Source organism: Wyeomyia smithii, chromosome 3, assembly GCF_029784165.1.
Source record: "Wyeomyia smithii strain HCP4-BCI-WySm-NY-G18 chromosome 3, ASM2978416v1, whole genome shotgun sequence".
NCBI lineage: Eukaryota > Metazoa > Arthropoda > Insecta > Diptera > Culicidae > Wyeomyia > Wyeomyia smithii.
Window position 1 is genome coordinate 187,784,173 of NC_073696.1, and position 22,385 is coordinate 187,806,557.

General features: G+C 36.4%; 2 protein-coding genes across 4 annotated transcripts; one reads left to right on the forward strand and one right to left on the reverse strand.

Moving 5' to 3' along the window:
- Positions 1 to 14,739: 14,739 nt before the first annotated feature.
- LOC129732775 (U6 snRNA-associated Sm-like protein LSm1) lies at positions 14,740 to 15,646 on the forward strand. 2 transcript variants are annotated; one of them, XM_055694002.1, is made up of 4 exons: positions 14,740 to 14,758; positions 14,826 to 14,954; positions 15,014 to 15,198; positions 15,357 to 15,646. In XM_055694002.1, exons 2-4 carry the CDS (start codon positions 14,906 to 14,908, stop codon positions 15,525 to 15,527), a joined length of 405 nt encoding a protein of 134 aa, XP_055549977.1. In that variant the 5' UTR covers positions 14,740 to 14,758; positions 14,826 to 14,905; the 3' UTR covers positions 15,528 to 15,646. The 2 variants fall into 2 exon arrangements, with proteins under 2 accessions (XP_055549977.1, XP_055549976.1); XM_055694001.1 differs by lacking the exon at positions 14,740 to 14,758 and having other exon boundaries at positions 14,775 to 14,954.
- On the reverse strand, positions 15,561 to 19,440 carry LOC129732767 (serine-rich adhesin for platelets-like). 2 transcript variants are annotated; one of them, XM_055693982.1, is made up of 7 exons: positions 19,353 to 19,440; positions 19,041 to 19,262; positions 18,810 to 18,985; positions 17,799 to 18,751; positions 16,562 to 17,560; positions 16,064 to 16,377; positions 15,561 to 16,005 (listed from the first exon to the last, which is right to left on the reverse strand). In XM_055693982.1, exons 2-7 carry the CDS (start codon positions 19,172 to 19,174, stop codon positions 15,717 to 15,719), a joined length of 2,865 nt encoding a protein of 954 aa, XP_055549957.1. In that variant the 5' UTR covers positions 19,175 to 19,262; positions 19,353 to 19,440; the 3' UTR covers positions 15,561 to 15,716. The 2 variants fall into 2 exon arrangements, with proteins under 2 accessions (XP_055549957.1, XP_055549956.1); XM_055693981.1 differs by having other exon boundaries at positions 19,041 to 19,396.
- Positions 19,441 to 22,385: the final 2,945 nt, after the last annotated feature.

The window sequence follows — 22,385 nt, forward strand, 5'->3', positions numbered from 1 at the left end:
TCTTGGATACAACCTCCTACTTTTTCTTAATCCAGAAGAGGAAGCGAACCAAAAAAGAAATGTGCAAAGCAATGATCGCAAAGAAACGGCGTCTGGCTCACAAATTGATCATCGCAAAATGTGGTTGTCGGCAAAGCCGGTTAAACCAATTTTATCAGACTGCAAACGATCCGAAAAAGAGCTTTTGCTGCAAACCGAAAAAGAGTTTTAGCCTTTAATGGAACCGACGTACATGTATGTCGGGACTTGTTACGGGAGTCACTTCACGGTGAAGTGACAACCGTAATAGGCACGGTGAAAGTGATTCCCATTTGATTTGCACGCGTCTTTTTTCACCGTGAGATTTTTCCACTTCGTTCTCACCATGAGGTAACAACCGTAATAAGCCCCGTCGTGAGCTTTTCTTGAATACAATGGGCTTTGAAAATAACTGTGGGTTGGTTGCAAATATTGTTCTGCAAAATAATATCAATATTGATTATTATTTTTTTGTAGAAACATTTTATATCGATCCGTCGAGAGTGATTTTGAAGGAAACCCAAAACCGCTCAAGCGTGGGAAATACGAACGGAGCAAACAGAAGTAAGAAGCAGTGAAATCTCATATCCTAACGTACAACCCAAGTGTGTTGCATTACCATCGAGCCCACGCTCCGAATCGGCATTATCTGCCATCCGATTTGACTGGAGTTTCCATAAATAACAAGTATCAAGACTCGACTCTTCCTAACTTAAAGGTGAATTATTTATTCTACTCACGTGTAATGTCGAGTATGAGTATGAACATTTCAACGATGAAATTGGGCAACGGCAATGCGAGGCATGTGTTGCGGCCACATTACACCAGAATACATCCGGACACACCGTCGAAGAGAATTTTATTACAGTATGTTCGATATGCAAATCACATGTGGAGTTTTGCGGTTGGCATCCCTTTCCAGATCAGCGTACAAAGACTATGGAGAAAATTTGCTCAGAAGAGATTGTATTTGCAGTTGACCTCCAGCAGGTGATTAATTTGGATTGCAATAATTTGATTGGCTTTCATTTATTTTCAAATTACAGGTAATCCAGCTACCTCGCTTAGAAGGTCTCAAGTCCATAGTCTTCACTCAGCGCTTATTGGCATATGACGAAACATTCGCGCCAATCCGCAATTATTCAACAGCGTTTCCTGTTATTGCCTGTTAATGGGACGAATCAACTCCTGGTCGTTCAGCAGGTGACATTACGAGCTACTTTGATAAAGTTGTTAACTGGTGCTGCGACAATGGGTTGGAAAAAGTGACGTTCTGGCTGGACAATTGTTCCAGCCTGAACAAAAGTTAGAATTTGTTTCTTTATTTAACTCTTTTGTTGAACGCAAAAGAAACTAAAGTAAAGGAACTTACTATAAAATTCTATGGATCCGGTCATACTCTCATGGCTGCGGATTCTTCTCAGGCAGCTGTAGAAAAAGCCATGCGAAACGGTGAGCCAGCATGCACTTTACCAGAGTTTGAACAAGTTGTTGGAAAAGCGAAAAAAAGTTGTTGTAGAAAAGATGTTAGCAAATGATTTTCTTGAGATGAAGATGAAATAAAACACACAAACCGTAAAACTTCACCCGTGAATTACCTTATTGGTAGATCTGTAGATTTTTATTATTAGTAGGTACGGGTGGGTTACAAAGTGGTCCCCGTGGCTCTGTGGTTAGCGATGTCGGTCGACTAGCTCTCCCACACGGTTGTGATATCGGGTTCGATTCCCAATCGAGTCGAGGATCTTTTCGAGCTGGAAATTTTCATCGACTCAGCACTGGGGTACATAATACATCTTTGAACCGAATCAGTATTTAATGATAATGATGATACAAGCTCCTTCAGTTTTACTCTAAATTTGACAACTTTGACTAAGTTAAGTATTGTCTGTCAAAATGTCAAAAGTTGAGTTTGTTTTGTTCACCGAAATGAGCAACACTCACTTAGATTGTTGACATTTTCTACTCCACTCATTTTTGAGTAGTATTAAAAGCTGTCGATGTTTTGGAAAACGTGCTGTGTCGTTGTTTCGAAAAAAGTGTTTTTTTGTATGGAATAGAAATCTGAAAGAATGAAGGAAGTGTCTGCAGCAGCCGATGAGGAACCATTTCGCAAATTAAGAGGTCATAGCCCGAAATATTTATTATTAACATAATTGAAATTATAAAATTATTGTGGTAACCGCGCTATCATATCCCTTCGTGCGATCTACGAGCTTGAAATGCATTTTGGGGAATTGCACAGTTTAAACACTAGAAAAACCAAGAAACAGCTGTTCAAGTGCTCCGAATACAGAATTTTGTGTACGCGTTTCAAAAATTTGGAATTAACAACATTTCATGTACCTCAGTTGGATGATGTTATTGGTGGATCGCCAGATAGAGGACTACCTCAACGTCATCAGCCTGCAGTAGAATCAAACTCTGATTATTCAAATATCACGAATAAAACTTTTTTGGAAGCCCTATATCTATCAAGAAAATCTACTATTTAAAATGGAATTTCGTAACGCTTGATCTTCTTGATATCCTTCCCTTCTTCTCTGAGCTGTACAGTAATTTAGAATACGATCTATAATTTTGTTACAAAGATGCATTGTGATATATTCGAGTCAAAATCCTAGAGTTCATTGAAACTTCTTAAAAACTTATCAAATAAAGCTTTGCTTTGAAATTTTCCAAAATGGAAAATAAGTTTCTATGCTTCCAGGAATATGTTAATATTACTGAATATATGTTGTGTCTTCCTGGTAATACCGTGCCACTGGAGAAGACATTATCGCGAACAGTATAAAGGCTGACAAAAAAAACGTGATGGTTAGTTGAAACTAGTTGAAGCAGCAGCAAAAATCACACTCTAAAATTTCAACAAACGCTATGTATTGTACAGAATGAGGCAGGTTCATCAAAGCAATGAGTAGCCACTAGCATGTTTTAGTTAGTAAGAATTTTGAAAAACCAGTCATCCCATCCTGAAAAAAGTACGATGTATTTTGTGGTGAGAACAGGGAATGGACAATTTTTTTCTTTGTAATTAAAAAAAATAATGGTATTTTTACTATTTTTGTCATTACCATGTATAAACAACGTTTTTTGTTGTTGAATCTATTACCGACAATAATTTACCGTGAAAAACACTGTCAGTGACTTATGCGGGAAAAATGCCAAAAAATTGCTGTTAAGCTACATAAAACCCCCTTTTTTATGGTAAAAATGCCAATAACTAATGTTTTTTATTGTTCTGGATAATGATATTGAATGTAAAATTGATGTAAACATAATTAAATTATTGTATAACTGTGTACAACTACAGCAATTTTTTAGGTTTTTTTAGGTTATTTTTTTCGAGCTGTGTCCCGTTTGTTGAACCCATTTGTCCCATTTTCCCTTCGAGGAAAATTGGTCAGCCTAGTTATAAAATATTCTGATCAAAAAATCTACAGCATTGGCGCAACTGATTTTGTACAGTTGTTTGGACCCAAAACAAAACCAGAAAAATTATGTTCTGAAAAATCGATTTTTTCCTAGTAGGTATACTTATATTTGGCAGATGTGTCAATAGATATATAACGTATTGTCTAATATTAAGATATCTATTTCAGCCAATCTGATTACTGATGTATCCTTATTGGAACTCGACGACGATGATATCGTTGAAATGGGTATATCCGAAAAAGGTCCGCGAAAGATAATTTTGAGCACAATTCACAGAATGCGACATAACCAACTGGCTTTTGAGGCTAATAAAGAAAACACTATCTCAGGTGCAAATAGTGAGGTAAGTTGGTTATTGCTTATATATTTTAATACCACATTAATCTTATCTTTTTTTTTCAATACTTCAAAAACTCGTTAAAAACCGCCTATTTCGGAAACTCGTGCAAAAAAACGCGTCAATAAAAAACAAAAAAAAAACACGTTAAAAAAACTATGATCCGAAATTTGTGTACATGAATTCGCGTTGATTCGAACAATTTTGTGAAAACCGTGGTAATTAAAAAACTTATGAACAAAAACCGCGTATTTCAGAAACTCGTGCAAAATATATCGCATCAGTTAAATATTCGCCTTAAAATATACGTTATTTAAAAAACCGTATTAAATTGTTCAAAATTCATGTACATGAAAACCGAGTTGGTTTGAACAATTTTATGAAAACCATAGTTATTCAAAAACTCGCATATTATCGAAAATTGAATATCCGGACATTAATTCAGCTCTCTAGGTATGATTGATACTATAGGCGCCAGCACTTTTCGAAAACAACAATATTTATTTATCTTGATTGTCAAAAGTTTGTTTACCTAGACGAAATATGAATATTTTGAAAAATAGTCCACCAGTCTCTATTTTTTTTCAGGGTATTAAATCCATGTTGGCAAAGGACGGAAGCTTCCATAAAACATTGCAACTACAGAATGATAATAATATTCCCGATAGAATGGGTCTTCCCAAAATGGTACGCATGTTAACGAAGCACTTTCACGAAAAACAAATCTTTTGTGAACAAAGATATCCAACTTCGCACGAAAAACATGAATTGGCTGCAAACATTTTGAGCGAGTTTCCTCAGTTGAGAAAAAAACAAAATAAGCCCTGAAGCACCGAAAGAGGTATATACTTGAAGCGTCTCTGAACATGTTTTCAAAGCATTATCTAACATTTTTAGTTCAAAAGGTTTCAAAACTATTCGCAATTGAAACTGATCAAATAAGGTAAATTGAAACAAAGACGAAAAAAAATGTTTTTAATATTCAAGATTTTCGAAGGGCTTTAATAACTAACTTCTCAAGTTCTAAAGATGCCAGTATTGGTTTTAAAAATATGAAACCTGTAATTTAAGTTGTTAAATTTATAAATACTCACAAAAACATGAAAAAAAAGATCAATGTTACCCCGTTATACGGTACTCACTTTCGTTTATCTATCTTCAAAATTTTCTAATAATTTTCGTTTTTAACAGGTTGACGATACGTGTCCAGATTATTTAACTGCGTTGTCATATGCTAAAAAGTTTGCCATTGCCGAACCGCACATTGTTTGCCTTGGAGAGAAGTTCAAGACTGGGAAATACTTTCTCATATACAACTCGATTGTGTTAGAGTGTGGAAATTTTTCGACCGCATTTGATGTATTTTTGAAAGTTTTCGTTGTGTTTCAAATGAAAGTTCCCGTTTTGCTTTCGAAACTTTTGGATTTTGTTTGCATTGGTTTGTGGAAAATCCGCATTTCATCGAACAAAGTTACCGTGAATAATCTTATAGCGAATTCCTTTATTCCACCAGCTCACCTCGTTTTGACCTGGAAGCGCACTAATTGCTGTCAAAACCCTTCTTTATTCGCTCGATTTTGACCCAGTTATGACCTGCCGTGCTGCCCGAAGCGCACTGTAAAATTTGTCAGCTTCAACCCACCACCGCACCTGCTAAGTTCGTAAACAATTATCTGGCATCTCTTTCTTACTTGCGTCTTAAATAGCGATGACGTTTTATTATTCCTCGGCAGTTTTGCCCGCACACAGTGGAATAAAGAAATTCGCTATTAGTAAGCGATTCGAGGAGCTTGTCGAATTAGTTTATGTACCACCCACCTCCCTGACACCGTAATCCTATTACCTATAGTTTGACAGTACCCCCATTATGACGAACCCCTCGATGATGAGCCCCAAACAACAATGGCCGCGAAGGGAAGACAGCTGATGTGCTCTTCACTCCTGTTCAGTGTTGCCTAATCTGCCGACACCGCTGTTCATAGCAGTGTGAAGCGCAGTATTGTAACATGCCATTTCATTCCCTGACATGCAAGTGTGCAGGCTACGAACGTGTCAGGGAGGTGGTACCACCTAATTAAAAACCGCTAGTAAATTCTTAGGATTTAAAATCTAAACATGAATTTGAAATTTTCGCTACTGAATGTTGCGTATTGTATTTTCGATGCTTTCGATTAAATACCTATTATTCAATAAAAAGGACGATGAAAAGTTTTTTTTATGTTAATCGTATCGTTGACTCTTTAATAAACAATGTTTTAAATATTTAATATATTGATTTTTATTCGAAAAAGTAGGAGGGTGGTATTCAAGACACGACCGCATGACGTTGGACTACGGTATTCTTATATTCCATTAAAACAAATAATAGAGAGAATTGCAACTCTAGTATTTATGAGCGGGGGCCTAGTGTGGTTGGTAACGTCTCCGCCAACCACGCTCGACGCCTGGGTTCGAATCCCACCGCCGACATAGATGTCGATGGTTGTGAGGTGGCGTGATTCACTCACAACCAACCCAACTGGTCTAGATTCTCTGAGGCGAAAAATCTCTGGGATCACGCCTTCCATCGTTAATAAACGGGTCGTGAGTTAGGGTCCTGGGTGTGGAGTCGCCTCCCTGGGCGTCGGTGATTGGCCACAACAGTGGCGGAACTAGATCGACGGAAAATAAGCGAGAATAAAAAAAAAAAAAAACTCTAGTATTTGCTGCAATTTTATCTAACAGTGCATTTCTGGATGCTGAGACGTTAAAACGTTATAAATAATAATATATACTAAAAGAATGGATATCTTTTATTTAATCGCTGTCATTTCATACATATTCGAATCAAACCTTTGTTCGTAGCTGCACTATTAAGACAATCATTTAATTGAGCGAATTGGTAAAATTTTCCCATCTAAGCAAAAAGCAAACTTTACGAAACTATTTGAAATTGGAGCCCAGAACGATTCAACCGAAAATTTTAAATTTGAAAATTTTTTGACATTTAATCGATAAAACTCATGCTAGGTTAGTTCCAGCCCAGCATATAACTTCATGTATTTGAAAAAAAAAAAAAAAACGTTTGGTTCAATAACTCAATATAGCAAGAGCTCAATCACACGTTTTTCGGTAGTTGTTATCAAGGTTTGGGCGAGTGACAGGAAAATATCTTAACTTCTTCAGTTGTGATTTAGAGCATTTCTAATTGTTTTGTTATTTTTCACGATAGCGACAAGTTTGTTTCTTTCTCTGTGTGCGAGAAACAAAATCAAAACCGCGCACCGAGAAACAAAAACGAAAATTTAATGAATGCTCATTGAGAAAACTTGCAACTCTTTTTACCAATAACTTATGATACTCAAAAGAACCCGTTTTGATCTAAATCAAATTTCTAGTAAATAAGTGTTGATCATTCATAGGTAGCAATTTTTCCTCGATGAATAAAGACTGGCTGAAGAAGTTAAAATCGCTGCTGTAAAATCAAATTCACAACTGTGTTCGTTAAGACGTTTTAATATTTTCAATGACAATAATAATCTTCGATAACACCCGCTATAGTTATTCACACACATGCTATAACTATCTAAACACGCGTTAAAACTATTCATACACACGCTGTAGCTATAGCTATCCATACACACGCTATTCCTTTCCATACATCCGATACAACTATCTATACACACGCATAAGCTATCCAACCATGTGCTATTACTATCCATACATACGCTATAACTAATCATTACACACGCAGCAGCTATCCACACACAAGCCATAACTATCCGTACACACGCTGAAGATATACACGCAATAGCCATAATATGCTACACATGCTAGTGTCTTACACACGCTATAGCTAGCCATACACACGCAACAGCACCATCCCTATCATCGCAAATGTCATAGCAATACAGATGCACATACGCTATATGTGCACACTGCACACACACCCAACGTTTTCACCCAACGATATCTGAATTGGATTACCGCTGGTGGGGTCCAACTCAGATCGAAGGAGCACCGAACTGAATGAAGAAATGCAGCTTCCCACTACCTCCGCCGCTGCTGCCTGATACCACCGCTCTGGTTCTGCTGCAGCTCAGTTTGGCCGCTGGAATCAGCCACCGCTGCTGATTATACAAGACCGGCCTGGTGGCCTTTCACTTGTTAACTGATGACTGCTATGAGACGACACAGGCTATTTTATAGCCCAAAGCAAAAATCCATCCGCGAGCAAACAAGAAGCGAGCTTGTGATTGGTTGAATGTGCACGACTTTTAACACAACTTTTAACTAGTTTAGTATCGAAAACATATTTAAATTATTATATGACAATCTTGCGCAATATTTCCCCTATCAATCAAGCCATTGGTGTTTAGAATCTGTTCAGTGGTAATGATAAAAGAAGCATTTTAAAACGGTGTTGAAACACCTGTTGCAGCTACCGAAAGCGAGCTCGTTATTGGTTGAAAGCTGTGAGACTGTTTACAAAGTCAGATCGGTTGTATCCGTTAGTGTCGACTGTGCTTGTGAAGAGAGGTGGTGATTGGTTGCTCGGTATGATTTAGACAATCGATGTGATTTATCAATTTTTCAATAGTGTATCTCGAACAATAGGTTATTTTTGTTACATAAATTCAACCGTAAAAGAATTTCTGATCGGTTGATGCCAAAACCTCGAAATTCTGAAAAGAAATGACTGATATATAAGCGCTCAAAACCTGACCACTTTTCCCTGGTTTTCCCCGGTTGAATTACTAGATTTTCAAATTCAGGTGCCAAACTTCGATATAGACGTTAGTCCAACGTCAAAAAACGAAATTTCCAATTTTCGCAGCAGGAATTGTTAATGCTTGATTTGGGTAGTTTGAACTTAATTTTGGGTGGTTTTTACTACACTCAAAATATTTTTCACGTTATAATTACCGGAAAAGTTATGTGAATATTTTCCACTGTCATTTTCATGTAGATTTTACGTGATTGTCATTTGAGTTCATCATGAACTGGTGAGATGATTTTTCCTGTGATTCTTATTCAGTAGACATATGCATTTCATGTGAGTTTCACGTAAAATTTAACTATCGGTAAAGTGAAAAGCATTTGATTGTCTGATAGGTTTTACGTTTTATACAACGTATAATTTTCAATTGTGGTTTCCCAAATTCTTGAGAGACTTAGGAATATTTTCAAAAAATTATCCAAATACAGGCATACCTTGATTATACAAACCCTCGATTATACGCACCCTCGATTTTACGTACTTCGATTTTACGTACATTTTACCTCGATTTTATGCACACTTTTTTCAAACCCATTGTTAATTCCAATGTTTTATGTTTGAATTGTGCATATTACAGGGTTATATTAATTAGGCATCGTTCACAAATAAGGGGCTATCCATATATCACGTGAAAACTTAGGAGAGAAGAAGGAAGATGTCCACGGTCTATATGATTTTTCGAGAATTTATATGAAAGTTCATCCACGGAGGTCTAAAATCACCCAAAATATGTTCAAAAATATGTCAGGTTTTTTTACGCGAGGAATACGTTCCTGATGTGTATGGGACCGCGAAAAAAAATAATTTGATAATTTGAGTTGAAAAATACCGAACGACAAGCTTGTTAAGCCAGTGTCGTACCTCGAGACCAACTGGGAGATAAAAACTAAGAGTATTTAAATAAAAAACGTCCCAATTTTGATACGGTTTTTCAACTGTCATTTTTCATCTAGCTGAAATTTTGCAAATATGTTCTTATGGGCTAAACATATCATTTTGTATAATGTCTTTGGCACAATTTTTGACTTATTTTCAGAATAGATCACACCAAAAAAATTTACACCAAAATAATTAAAAAACAACACAAACATATAATAATAACATAAATTTAAATCTATTTAATTAAAAAAACACACGTTAAAAAACAATTTTTTTCTACGAAAACTACATATTGCTGGTGAAACAATCATAACTAACCATGAAGATATTAATATAAAAATAGTAGGTAATCAAAAAAAAATTAATTTTTCTACAGAGTTTATTTTTTCTGAAGGACGTAATTAGTATCTACAACTTTGCCGAGGACAGTTTATCTATAAAACAAACCGTGTTGGCTCTGAAAATATTTTCTATTCTATTAGGCACGCGGCTTAGTCATATAAGAAACAAACTATGTGATTTCCTTGCCGTAAAGGGCCCATTAGAGAACGTCTAATAATTACGTAACGAAAATAATTATCTTCTTCGACCCCCTTCCAGCTATGTAACTATTTTTCGGATCTTGACATTTTTAATATGGGTTGTCAAACTTTCCAACCCCCTCTTTGGGCGTTACGTAATAATTGGATGTTCCATTACATATTTGTTTGCAAATTTCCGATTACGGAAATAATTTTTGGGTTATTGAAAATATTGAACATCTCGCTTCGATTTTACGCACGAGAATGTGCGTAAAATCGAGGTATACCTGTATGTTGCTTGATAAGCCGCACGGGCATGCAAAATCGCCAATTCGTAAATGAATTAAACGACATACAAAATGATATTGAGACATTCGCTGGCGATAATCACTGTTAGCTGCAACTGTTTATGTTCAGGAATTTCCTCGCAATTTGAACTGAATCTGTGCGAAATCTCGATGCCGGATTCTTATGGTTTTTCTAAAGCTCACTTTTTGGGAAGTCATCGAGGAATTCCTTCCATCTTCAAAGACAACATCAGACATCAGCTTCGCCATTTTGATTTCTGTGTATTTTCGTACGGAGAGTTCACGCGATACTTCATTCTGTTTGACGTTGCCAAGTTGACGTAGATGCTACGTGATAAAACATAGTATGCATGTGATTTTCATGTAGATGTTATGTTTGTCACATAAATCATGCAAAATAACAGAAAATGAATAAGTACAGGAAATTTCACATAACAATAACGTGAAAAATATTTTGAGTGTACATATAACCTAATTTTGGGTAGCTGCAGTACACTCAAAATATTTTTCACGTTATAATTACCGGAAAAGTTATGGGAATATTTTCCACTGTCATTTTCACGTAAATTTTACGTGATTGTCATTTGAGTTCATCATGAACTGTTGATATGATTTATCTTGTGAATCTTATTCAGCAGACATATGCATTTCATGTGAGTTTCACGTAGAAATCAACTACCGGTAAAGTGAAAAGCATTTGATTGTCTGATAGCTACCACGTTTTATACAACGTATAGTTTTTAATTGTGGTTTCCCAAATTTTTGAGAGACTGGAAATAGTTTTTAGAAATTATCCAAATATGTTACTTGGTGAGTCGCACGGGCATGCAAAATCGCAAATTCGTAAACGAATTGACATACAAAATGACAAAATGATGACGTTTTATTATTCCTCGGCAGTTTTGCCCGCACACAGTGGAATAAAGAAATTCGCTATTAGTAAGCGATTCGAGGAGCTTGTCGAATTAGTTTATGTACCACCCATCTCCCTGACACCGTAATCCTATTACCTATAGTTTGACAGTACCCCCATTATGACGTACCCCTCGATGATGAGCCCCAAACAACAATGGCCGCGAAGGGAAGACAGCTGATGTGCTCTTCACTCCTGTTCAGTGTTGCCTAATCTGCCGACACCGCTGTTCATAGCAGTGTGAAGCGCAGTATTGTAACATGCCATTTCATTCCCTCACATGCAAGTGTGCAGGCTACGAACGTGTCAGGGAGGTGGTACCACCTAATTAAAAACCGCTAGTAAATTCTTAGGATTTAAAATCTAAACATGAATTTGAAATTTTCGCTACTGAATGTTGCGTATTGTATTTTCGATGCTTTCGATTAAATACCTATTATTCAATAAAAAGGACGAGTTTTTTTTATGTTAATCGTATCGTTGACTCTTTAATAAACAATGTTTTAAATATTTAATATATTGATTTTTATTCGAAAAAAACGAAATTTCCAATTTTTGCAGCAGGAATTGTTAATGCTTGATTTGGGTAGTTTGAACTTAATTTTGGGTGGTTTTTACTACACTCAAAATATTTTTCACGTTATAATTACCGGAAAAGTTATGTGAATATTTTCCACTGTCATTTTCATGTAGATTTTACGTGATTGTCATTTGAGTTCATCATGAACTGGTGAGATGATTTTTCCTGTGATTCTTATTCAGTAGACATATGCATTTCATGTGAGTTTCACGTAAAATTTAACTATCGGTAAAGTGAAAAGCATTTGATTGTCTGATAGGTTTTACGTTTTATACAACGTATAATTTTCAATTGTGGTTTCCCAAATTCTTGAGAGACTTAGGAATATTTTCAAAAAATTATCCAAATACAGGCATACCTTGATTATACAAACCCTCGATTATACGCACCCTCGATTTTACGTACTTCGATTTTACGTACATTTTACCTCGATTTTATGCACACTTTTTTCAAACCCATTGTTAATTCCAATGTTTTTTGTTTGAATTGTGCATATTACAGGGTTATATTAATTAGGCATCGTTCACAAATAAGGGGCTATCCATATATCACGTGAAAACTTAGGAGAGAAGAAGGAAGATGTCCACGGTCTATATGATTTTTCGAGAATTTATATGAAAGTTCATCCACGGAGGTCTAAAATCACCCAAACTATGTTCAAAAATATGTCAGGTTTTTTTACGCGAGGAATACGTTCCTGATGTGTATGGGACCGCGAAAAAAAAAAAATTTGATAATTTGAGTTGAAAAAATACCGAACGACAAGCTTGTTAAGCCAGTGTCGTACCTCGAGACCAACTGGGAGATAAAAACTAATAGTATTTAAATAAAAAACGTCCCAATTTTGATACGGTTTTTCAACTGTCATTTTTCATCTAGCTGAAATTTTGCAAATATGTTCTTATGGGCTAAACATATCATTTTGTATAATGTCTTTGGCACAATTTTTGACTTATTTTCAGAATAGATCACACCAAAAAAATTTACACCAAAATAATTAAAAAACAACACAAACATATAATAATAACATAAATTTAAATCTATTTAATTAAAAAAACACACGTTAAAAAACAATTTTTTTCTACGAAAACTACATATTGCTGGTGAAACAATCATGACTAACCATGAAGATATTAATATATAAATAGTAGGTAATCAAAAAAATTTTATTTTTCTACAGAGTTTATTTTTTCTGAAGGACGTAATTAGTATCTACAACTTTGCCGAGGACAGTTTATCGATAAAACAAACCGTGTTGGCTCTGAAAATATTTTCTATTCTATTAGGCACGCGGCTTAGTCATATAAGAAACAAACTGTGTGATTTCCTTGCCGTAAAGGGCCCATTAGAGAACGTCTATTAATTACGTAACGAAAATAATTATCTTCTTCGAGCCCCTTCCAGCTATGTAACTATTTTTCGGATCTTGACATTTTTAATATGGGTTGTCAAACTTTCCAACCCCCTCTTTGGGCGTTACGTAATAATTGGATGTTCCATTACATGTTTGTTTGCAAATTTCCGATTACGGAAATAATTTTTGGGTTATTGAAAATATTGAACATCTCGCTTCGATTTTACGCACGAGAATGTGCGTAAAATCGAGGTATACCTGTATGTTGCTTGATAAGCCGCACGGGCATGCAAAATCGCCAATTCGTAAATGAATTAAACGACATACAAAATGATATTGAGACATTCGCTGGCGATAATCACTGTTAGCTGCAACTGTTTATGTTCAGGAATTTCCTCGCAATTTGAACTGAATCTGTGCGAAATCTCGATGCCGGATTCTTATGGTTTTTCTAAAGCTCACTTTTTGGGAAGTCATCGAGGAATTCCTTCCATCTTCAAAGACAACATCAGACATCAGCTTCGCCATTTTGGTTTCTGTGTATTTTCGTACGGAGAGTTCACGCGATACTTCATTCTGTTTGACGTTGCCAAGTTGACGTAGATGCTACGTGATAAAACATAGTATGCATGTGATTTACATGTAGATGTTATGTTTGTCACATAAATCATGCAAAATGACAGAAAATGAATAAGTACGGGAAATTTCACGTAACAATAACGTGAAAAATATTTTGAGTGTACATATAACCTAATTTTGGGTAGCTGCAGTACACTCAAAATATTTTTCACGTTATAATTACCGGAAAAGTTATGGGAATATTTTCCACTGTCATTTTCACGTAAATTTTACGTGATTGTCATTTGAGTTCATCATGAACTGTTGATATGATTTATCTTGTGAATCTTATTCAGCAGACATATGCATTTCATGTGAGTTTCACGTAGAAATCAACTACCGGTAAAGTGAAAAGCATTTGATTGTCTGATAGCTACCACGTTTTATACAACGTATAGTTTTTAATTGTGGTTTCCCAAATTTTTGAGAGACTGGAAATAGTTTTTAGAAATTATCCAAATATGTTACTTGGTGAGTCGCACGGGCATGCAAAATCGCAAATTCGTAAACGAATTGACATACAAAATGACAAAATGATATTGCGACATTCACCGGCGATAATTACTGTTAGCTTCAACTGTTATTGTTCAGGTAATTCCTTGCCGTTTGAACTGAATCTGTGTAAAATCTGTAAGCTCAAGACTCGATGTTGGATTCTAATGGTTTATCTGAAGCTCACTTATTGGCAAGTCATCGAGAAATTCTTTTTCATATTCAAAGACTGAATCAGGCAACAGCTCGCCATTTTGATTTCTGTGGATTTTCGCACGGAGAGTTCACGCGACACTTCATTCTAGATGCTACGTGATAAAACATAGTATGCATGTGATTTTCATGTAGATGTTATGTTTGTCACATAAATCATGCAAAATGACAGAAAACGAACAAGTATAGGAAATTTCACGTAACAATAACGTGAAAAATATTTTGAGTGTAAAGGTCCGAATTGAGTCAAAATAACCTAATTTTGGGTAATTTTAGTTTTCTGTGTGCAAAAACCGCAAAAACACTCCTATCCTGTTTTTCGTGTTGAAAGGTGTTAAAGACTTTTGTGTTAAATGTCAGTATTCAATAAACCGGCCAACCTTTGTTTATATTTGCAGATTGGTTTTCGGTTCGTTTTTGAAATCGGAATTCCATCACCAGAAAACTAAAGTACATTCAGCACGAAATTTGGATTAATATGGAAAATCCTCTTTTTGGTACAGCTCATCTGCTGGATGAAGTAGATAGTAAGCATCGATACAGCCACATTGTCACTCCTAATAACACAATTTACATTTTACATTAGAAAAATTAATGGTATTGTTACGCGATGGTCGAACGCTTATCGGATATCTAAGAAGCGTTGATCAGTTTGCAAACTTAGTTCTTCATCGGACAATAGAGCGGATACATGTGGGCAACGAGTACGGAGATATTCAGCGAGGTGTCTTCATTATACGAGGCGAGAATGTTGTGCTCCTGGGAGAAATTGTACGAACAAGTTACTCAAAATATTCTACATTTTTATTAGAAGCAGTCTGATCGAAATAATTAACCATAGATTCCATCATAACAGATCAGACTGCTTCCGGTCAAAACGTAGATTAGAGCCTAATTTTTAGGGTTGAAATCCTATTGTATGCTTTCAGGACCGGGAGAAGGAAAACAGTCTACCCCTGAAAGCGATATCAGTCGACGATATTTTAGATGCACAGCGTCGTGAGCAGGAGGCTAAGCAGGAAAAACACCGACTAATTGCGAAAGCCTTAAAGGAACGAGGCCTGAATGTAAATTCCGAGCTAACGCAAGATGAGTTTTAATGTTCGTAGAATGAATAGTTTTAAGGAACGGCATTTCTAATGGATTATATTTTATTGTTTTTTGTTTATCGTATGGTTTCTTTTGTATCGGAACAATAAATGTTTGTATTCATCCATAATTTGATTAATTGCTAAGAATGAAAAATTAAGAAATTGATTTGGCCAATTTCTGGGGTTGATTTTCACTCGCTAGAGTGAAGTTTCGTCCAGTAATGTTTCACTGGATAGCACAAATTCGTTAACACGCGTGCTATCATCGGCAATAGCACTATCAACAATTGGATCAACTTTTCGTGGATTGATCAATGTTTCATCAGGGACGGGTTGGTTTCCGTTCATACAAAACAGCAGACTTTCGCTCATTTTTGACTCGCTCAAGTCATCCAGTTCAGCGCTCGTGTCGAAGTCGTCTGGCTGGCTTGAAAACGATAGATCAGCAGGGCTGTCGGTCAAAACGCTACGGCTTAACAGGTAATCGCTGCAAAAGAAAAGTGTTAATCGTTTTTAACAATTTAGTGTATTTGGTGGAATTTTACCGGAATGTACTGGTCAATGATGTTGATTCGTCATTCAAGTTCAAAGCACCTGCTTCGGTCATACTTGTTGAGTCATTCGAACACACCGGTATTTCAGCGTTGTTGGATAACTGAGTCGAAGTGGTACTTCCTTGAGTTGAGTGAACGTAATTATCCTCATTTTGAGATGTTACGTCAGTTGTTTCGTTTTCATCTTCTTCTCGTAGGCTAGAGAAACTGCTTTGATTAGTGTAAGACATCTGTTGATGTTCTCCGGTATTCATTCCCGCCAGCAACATAACTGGCTTTCGAGAGCGTGGAGTCATAATTGATTCCTAATGATGTATGGAGGAAGTAAATTGAACTGTTAGAACTTATAACGTTTTCGTATACATCTTTGGTGTCTTGAAGCATTTAAGAAGCACAGAAAAAGCCATGCTTAGTTTTGGAGTGAGAATGAATATATTTAGCATAAAACGACACGAGAGCAATGATGAAGAAGCGTTCGTTGTTACTAACCTGCATCGACTTCGGCATCCGTTGGGTGGACTTCGTGATGGGAGACATCGATTCACGTCCGCTGAGTGCTGGAGTGTTTGTTAGACAGACAACGTTCCAATTATTCACATCCATGTTGGCGTTGTTCTCGTCAACCAAGTTTACTGTGTCGTATTCTTCACTGCCAACTGAAGAAGTTCTATGAAGTAGAGATGACAGAACATTCTGCTTGTCACTGGAACGTCGGCATACGGGGGAGTCTATCGAGGCCATTGAGCTGGACGATGAACGTCCTTCAATTGATCTTTTTGCGTTTTTTAAGTGGTCCTCGAAGCAACATTTTAGCAAAGAAGTCGAACTCGATGATTTCTTTGCCGACCGATTCTCCTGGCCGAAAGGTAACCGTAAACTTCCCATTGATACACCTTTTATTAATTTATTCTTAAGAAAGGAAAGTTTCCTTTCCTTACCGTTGCTTGGTCTTGCTCTGCTTTCCTCATAGACAACTGTGGTTAAATTGGGTTCTGATTTAAATTTAGACCTGCTATCACTTAAATTTGGCGAACAGAAGTGATCTTCCTCGTTATCGCTTAGAGTTGTCCCCTCGTCTCGTAGCTCGTCCTCATCAGTGTCATCAATATGATCTCCTTCTTGCTCTACAAAATCTTCATCATCTTCAGGAGGCGAAGGTTCGTCATTTGTTTCCTCTGAGTTCACCCGACTTTTTTTCGATTTTGTTTCACCGTCTATGGAAAATTCAACAGTTCGTTTCGAATCCATTTGACAAGAGCTGGTAGATGTGCTGGTGGTACTGCTATTGCTGCTTTTTGCTTCGCCAATAGTAGGGGAAGACTTTCCCGAATCGGAACTAGCCAGACCTCCATCGGAGGATGACGACGATGAGCTGGAAACCGTGGAGCAGCGCTTGCCTAGCGTTATTGGTGAGCTGGACGCTGAGGAGACTGGAGTCTGGAACAGCACGCGTTGTTTTGGAATGTGGGATACCGTTCCGTTTGGAGTCTGGATAAATATGATGGAAAAGCAGCAGATGACATGAATTTACACATGCATTTTAGTGACAATGGCGATATTGTGATGAATGCCGTGCAAATAGAAAATCGTGTTAGCGTAATGCTATCAGACGAGGTGGCCACCTTGGTGAACTTTTTTTAATTAGTAAACCGTTTAATCTTTCGACGATATTGTAGATTCCACATATTATAGTGGCTAAAATTTTAAAAAATCTGGGAAATCTTACCTGAAAACAAGCCGGTGTTTGATTTTTACGCTTCGGAGTCTTCGAAACTATTCCTTTGTGAAAAATGTGCCGCTTGATAGAATCCCCAATCTTTTTCGGGCCCTTGGACGTTGTCGAGCCACCGGAATTCTTCTCCCTAAGCATCAGTACTTGCAGCGGGGTACCGTGTCCGTTTTCGCGGTTGAACTGCTTTATGAGTTTCTTCTTGCGTGAAGATTCTGGAAGACTTTGTATGTGTGCATACAGCTGTGCCAGTGCGGTGTCGGTAGAATTCATGACATGTGCTTCGGCTGTTTTTTCGCGATCCACGAAGGTGTACACAGTATTGGCCACCGAATCGGAGGTTATGGATTCGTTTAGTATATGATCGGGCGACATCGTCTTCCGTCGCTTTCGTTCTAGAAAAAATGCTCGAATATCCGTAGCTAATCTGGGAGGGATATGAAACAACTGTGGACCAGTTCTAATCATAAAACTAACAATACTACACATCTGCTGGGCAGTCGCGTGCAGAGCCTCCGGAGACAACTTCCGCGGACAAATTAGGTGAGGTGTGAACAATGTCGCCAAGTTGTCCGCAGACATTTTGTTCAACGCCTCATGCTGAATGGTTTTATGCAGCATATCAATTATACACTTCAGAAGAATACTATTCTCTTTGGGCAACAGTAAAACCAGCAACTGAATGATATTCAGAAGCCTATCTTCCCGCACTGCCAGAGATTCTTTGGAATGGCAGAATTGTGCTACTTGACAGTATGCCGAGTAGTAATGCTCCGTCAGAAGTGGTTCTGATAAGTCAGCAAGGAAACTCTTAAGCACACTCGCACAATCATGAGCTGTGAAATCACCTTTCTCAAGGCAGATTGTTATACCTTGGACTAGAGCATTCTTCAGTTCGTTCTGCCTATTAAGAGAACCAGTCTTTCGAAAAATACCTTCCTGAATTATATCTGTGGAAACAAATTAAAACTATTAAACGATGCCCTTCGATGATATTAATACGCATACTTTTCTCCTGTATAAGAAAATTGATAAGCTGCTCTACATCGCGAATGTTATGTTTGGTTAGTACAGATTTCTCAGTTTCCGGAGAGGTGGATTTCGCGGAAGTGCAAGATTTTCCTTTTTTATGAAAACCTTTCCATTTCTTGCTTTTCAATTTCTCAATGCCGGTAGGGTCGTTTCTGTAAAATACGGTTTAAAATATAACGCTGCCATCTGTTTCTATATTTTTCTTACTCTGTGTCGGTGTTCAGGTCTAACTCAAATGAAAGGTGCATTCGAACAAGTGTAACAAATTGCTCCGGATGTTCATTTTGTAGTTTATGGGCAATCTCCTGGTCCAGCCGGATGGATTCTTCCGTTCCAATCATGTTTTTCAAACGGTACCAAAAAACGTCGATTTCAAACGCTCAACGATGTAATAAACACAACATGGTTCTAGCGAGTTTCACTGAAGACCTAAGAGCATGTTTTCAAAAAAGTAACACAAATTTTTACATCAAAAAACCATTGAACAAAAATTAAAGTTTTCAAAAACGGTTTACTAACCGACACTGCGGAAAAATGTCAAAATTGCTCGTGAAAGCATTTCCATAAGGCCTTTTCAATTTCAAAACACCGCGGAATTTAGTTTTGACATCGTAACAATAAACGCTTATTAATTTTGACTCTGAATTGAGTTATTTTAACCTCAGTTGTAATTGGTTCCTGAAGTTTTACACGGTTTCCTGATAAATGTATCAACTGGAAGAGTGTATTTATTCCACCAAACGTGATTTTTATGGAGTTTAAGCACAGAGAACAGACTAACAAGCAAACGGTAAAAAGTGTGTAAAACAGTTTTTTTGCGCAAAAATATACCCCGAACTCAACCCACTGTCGTGCTGAATGGTAAAGTATACAGACGGTGTTATGAACAGATACGCAAAGAGTGAGGTCGAAAACTCCAAGTTAACCGTCAAATCGAGGCTCCAAGTGTGCAAAGTAAACAAACTCATGCGTGTTACTTTTCGTACAGAATGTGTGTTGCAATCAGTATCAATTCTGTGAATCACGTGCAATTATGGTTTCAACGAAAAATGTGTTCGTCATGCTCATATTATGAGTGATGCATTGAAAATTAAATAACTGTATGAACAAGCATTGAAACTCAGTAATATATCCTTACAAAGTTTCGAAATTTCATTACACTTTCTAGTGCGTATGAAAAGTCATGCGAAAATAAATGTGGTTGCCAGAATTGTACAAAATAGAATATTAGCAAAGGGTTGCTCTATTTACTGCTTGTCTCTTTGCGTATCTCTTTATAACACAGTCTCTAGTAAAGTAAAGTGTGATTTAACCCTCAAATGCGCAATGTTGTTTCAAAACATTATTACTAATAACGTTTTAAAATATATGTATTTAAGTTTTTTTTTAGAAATATAATTCATTAGAACAGCTCTCTAAGCTATAACGAAGAAAACAGCTGGAAGTACTGTATTTTAATGTTTTGTTTTTGTTTTTGCTGTCAAAATCTTGGAAACGAAAAAAATATGGCGAAATTTTTAACTGGTGCTGACAGTCTTTGAAAATAAATTTAATAATAAGGTTAGTGGTAAGTGAAAATGTCTGAATTATCAGAAATTATAACAAAAGTTTAATTTTAAAGTAGCTGTTAACAAAAGTAATTGTTTCGACTTTATTCTGCGATAAAGTCGCAGTGTTGTTTTGAAAACACATGGTCATATTTCCATGTATATTGCGAAGTAAATCTTTCAATTTTTTTATGCATATTGGTTAGTTTTAGAGCTATCAACCTGTTGAACAAAGATTTTATGCTTTTAGATGGTTTTTCGTCGTGCGCATTTAAAGGTTAAGGAGAAATGCGTACTGAAAGGTCATCGATTAGTATGAAAAAAGCAGGTATTTTTTGTGAATTAAAACACCCTATTGAGTTGTGTAGCTATATCAGTTTTTTTATATAATCTGAGAGAGCTGCATTTTCTAAGCAAAATGTGATTTTCAAAAATTTTCAATCGTTCTTCAATTGGGTTGTTTAGCTATTCACGGATTTTTTATTTCTTTATATCAGCCAAAAGAGTGTAATTCTAGGGGCTAGTCACCTTTATCACAGAGAAATTTATTTTCATGAAAAATATTTCGATAATATTACACGATATTCGCCCTGACGGAATTAAATTATCTCCTTCACACACATTGAACTACCCGTATGCGAGTTTTGGGGAAAAATATTAAAATGTTTGCTATCACATTCACTCTTGAAGAAATTCCTATCTTCTGCACTCATAGAGTAAACAAATTGAAGGTGGCAGCACCGTAACTCCGTCAGAGCGAATTGGTTGATATATTTTGAAAATTATCGTTTACCTGTCAATTGACATCCCTCCGATGATAATTTGACGTCAATGAGCTACACTTAGAAAAAATGTCACGATTACTTCAAGTGTTTTTGCACTTGACTCAATTCGTCACATCGAATTGCAAGTTGAAGTGATTTAGTGTTGATTTCTCGATCATTACCACTTTCCAATGAAATGATCTTGCGTTGAAAACTGGTTAATGGAAATCACCATCGTATTATAATGAATATCTCTTGTATTATCACCACTGTTTAAATCAATTGAATCACAGCTGCAATTCCAATTGACAAACGTCAAAACCATGAGGCGAAACAAAATTAGTGACGATGGTGAACAGCGCAAGCAGCATATTTAGCCAGAGATCAAAAATTTATTTGAGCGTAAGTTTTATTAAATCTTTTGAATTAAAATAACAATAAAACGACTCTTTTACAGATCCTGAAAGCGATTGCATCGATACAGTGACAAGGATCATCTGTAGGATTATCTTATTATTAAATTATTATATATTATTATTATTAAAGTAAAAATCTAAAATAAAATAAAAATGAAAAATCTCAAATAAAAAGAAGTCTCTTGAATTTATTGTGAATTTATATAATTATCCAATTGACCGACATTCCGTATCTCAAACATAAGCATATCAACAAAGATGAACATAACAACAGAAAATAAAGTGATTTGCTGTTGATTTCATCGTTTTTTGCATTAATATATTTCGAAAGATTTCCATTAAACTCTCAAATGTTAGGCAAGTAGTGCGAATTCAACAGCAAATCACTTTACTTCGACGTGATTTTTATTTACAGTGTATAGATCATTGCACGATGACGTCACAAAACAAGAATAAGAAAGGAATTTGACAGTTGTCGCGGGTTTGTTTACATAGTAAAATTTTCAGCTCGAATAAAAATGCGGAACTGTCCTGTTAAAAATTGCGTTTCCAAGAATGAACCAAAAGATCACAGTAACGAAAATTACACTCTTTTGACTGATATAAAAAAATCAAAAATCCGTGAATAGCTGAATAACCCAATTGTTAGCGCCATATTTAAGACCCGAATACACACACGACGTGACAACGCCTTCCTGACGAAAATTATCAGTACCTCCTTGAAACCTTCTAATGTGCTTTCTAGCATCTCCCACTTTCCACTCGTCTACACGGAAGGCCGTGTTCATACCAAAACAAAGCAAAGCCTTGGTGCTACATTCCGTA

Bases quoted from the DNA above. Each gene is read 5' to 3' on its own strand.
- LOC129732767 (XM_055693982.1), bottom strand. From the start codon at position 19,174: ATGATTGGAACGGAAGAATCCATCCGGCTGGACCAGGAGATTGCCCAT. The intron at 18,986-19,040 runs GTAAGAAAAATA...CGTATTTTACAG, and splicing joins GACCTGAACACCGACACAGA to AAACGACCCTACCGGCATTG. The intron at 17,561-17,798 runs GTAAGATTTCCC...ATATTTATCCAG, and splicing joins AAACACCGGCTTGTTTTCAG to ACTCCAAACGGAACGGTATC.
- LOC129732775 (XM_055694002.1), top strand. From the start codon at position 14,906: ATGGAAAATCCTCTTTTTGGTACAGCTCATCTGCTGGATGAAGTAGAT. The intron at 14,955-15,013 runs GTAAGCATCGAT...ATTTTACATTAG, and splicing joins TCTGCTGGATGAAGTAGATA to AAAAATTAATGGTATTGTTA. The intron at 15,199-15,356 runs GTACGAACAAGT...GTATGCTTTCAG, and splicing joins TTGTGCTCCTGGGAGAAATT to GACCGGGAGAAGGAAAACAG.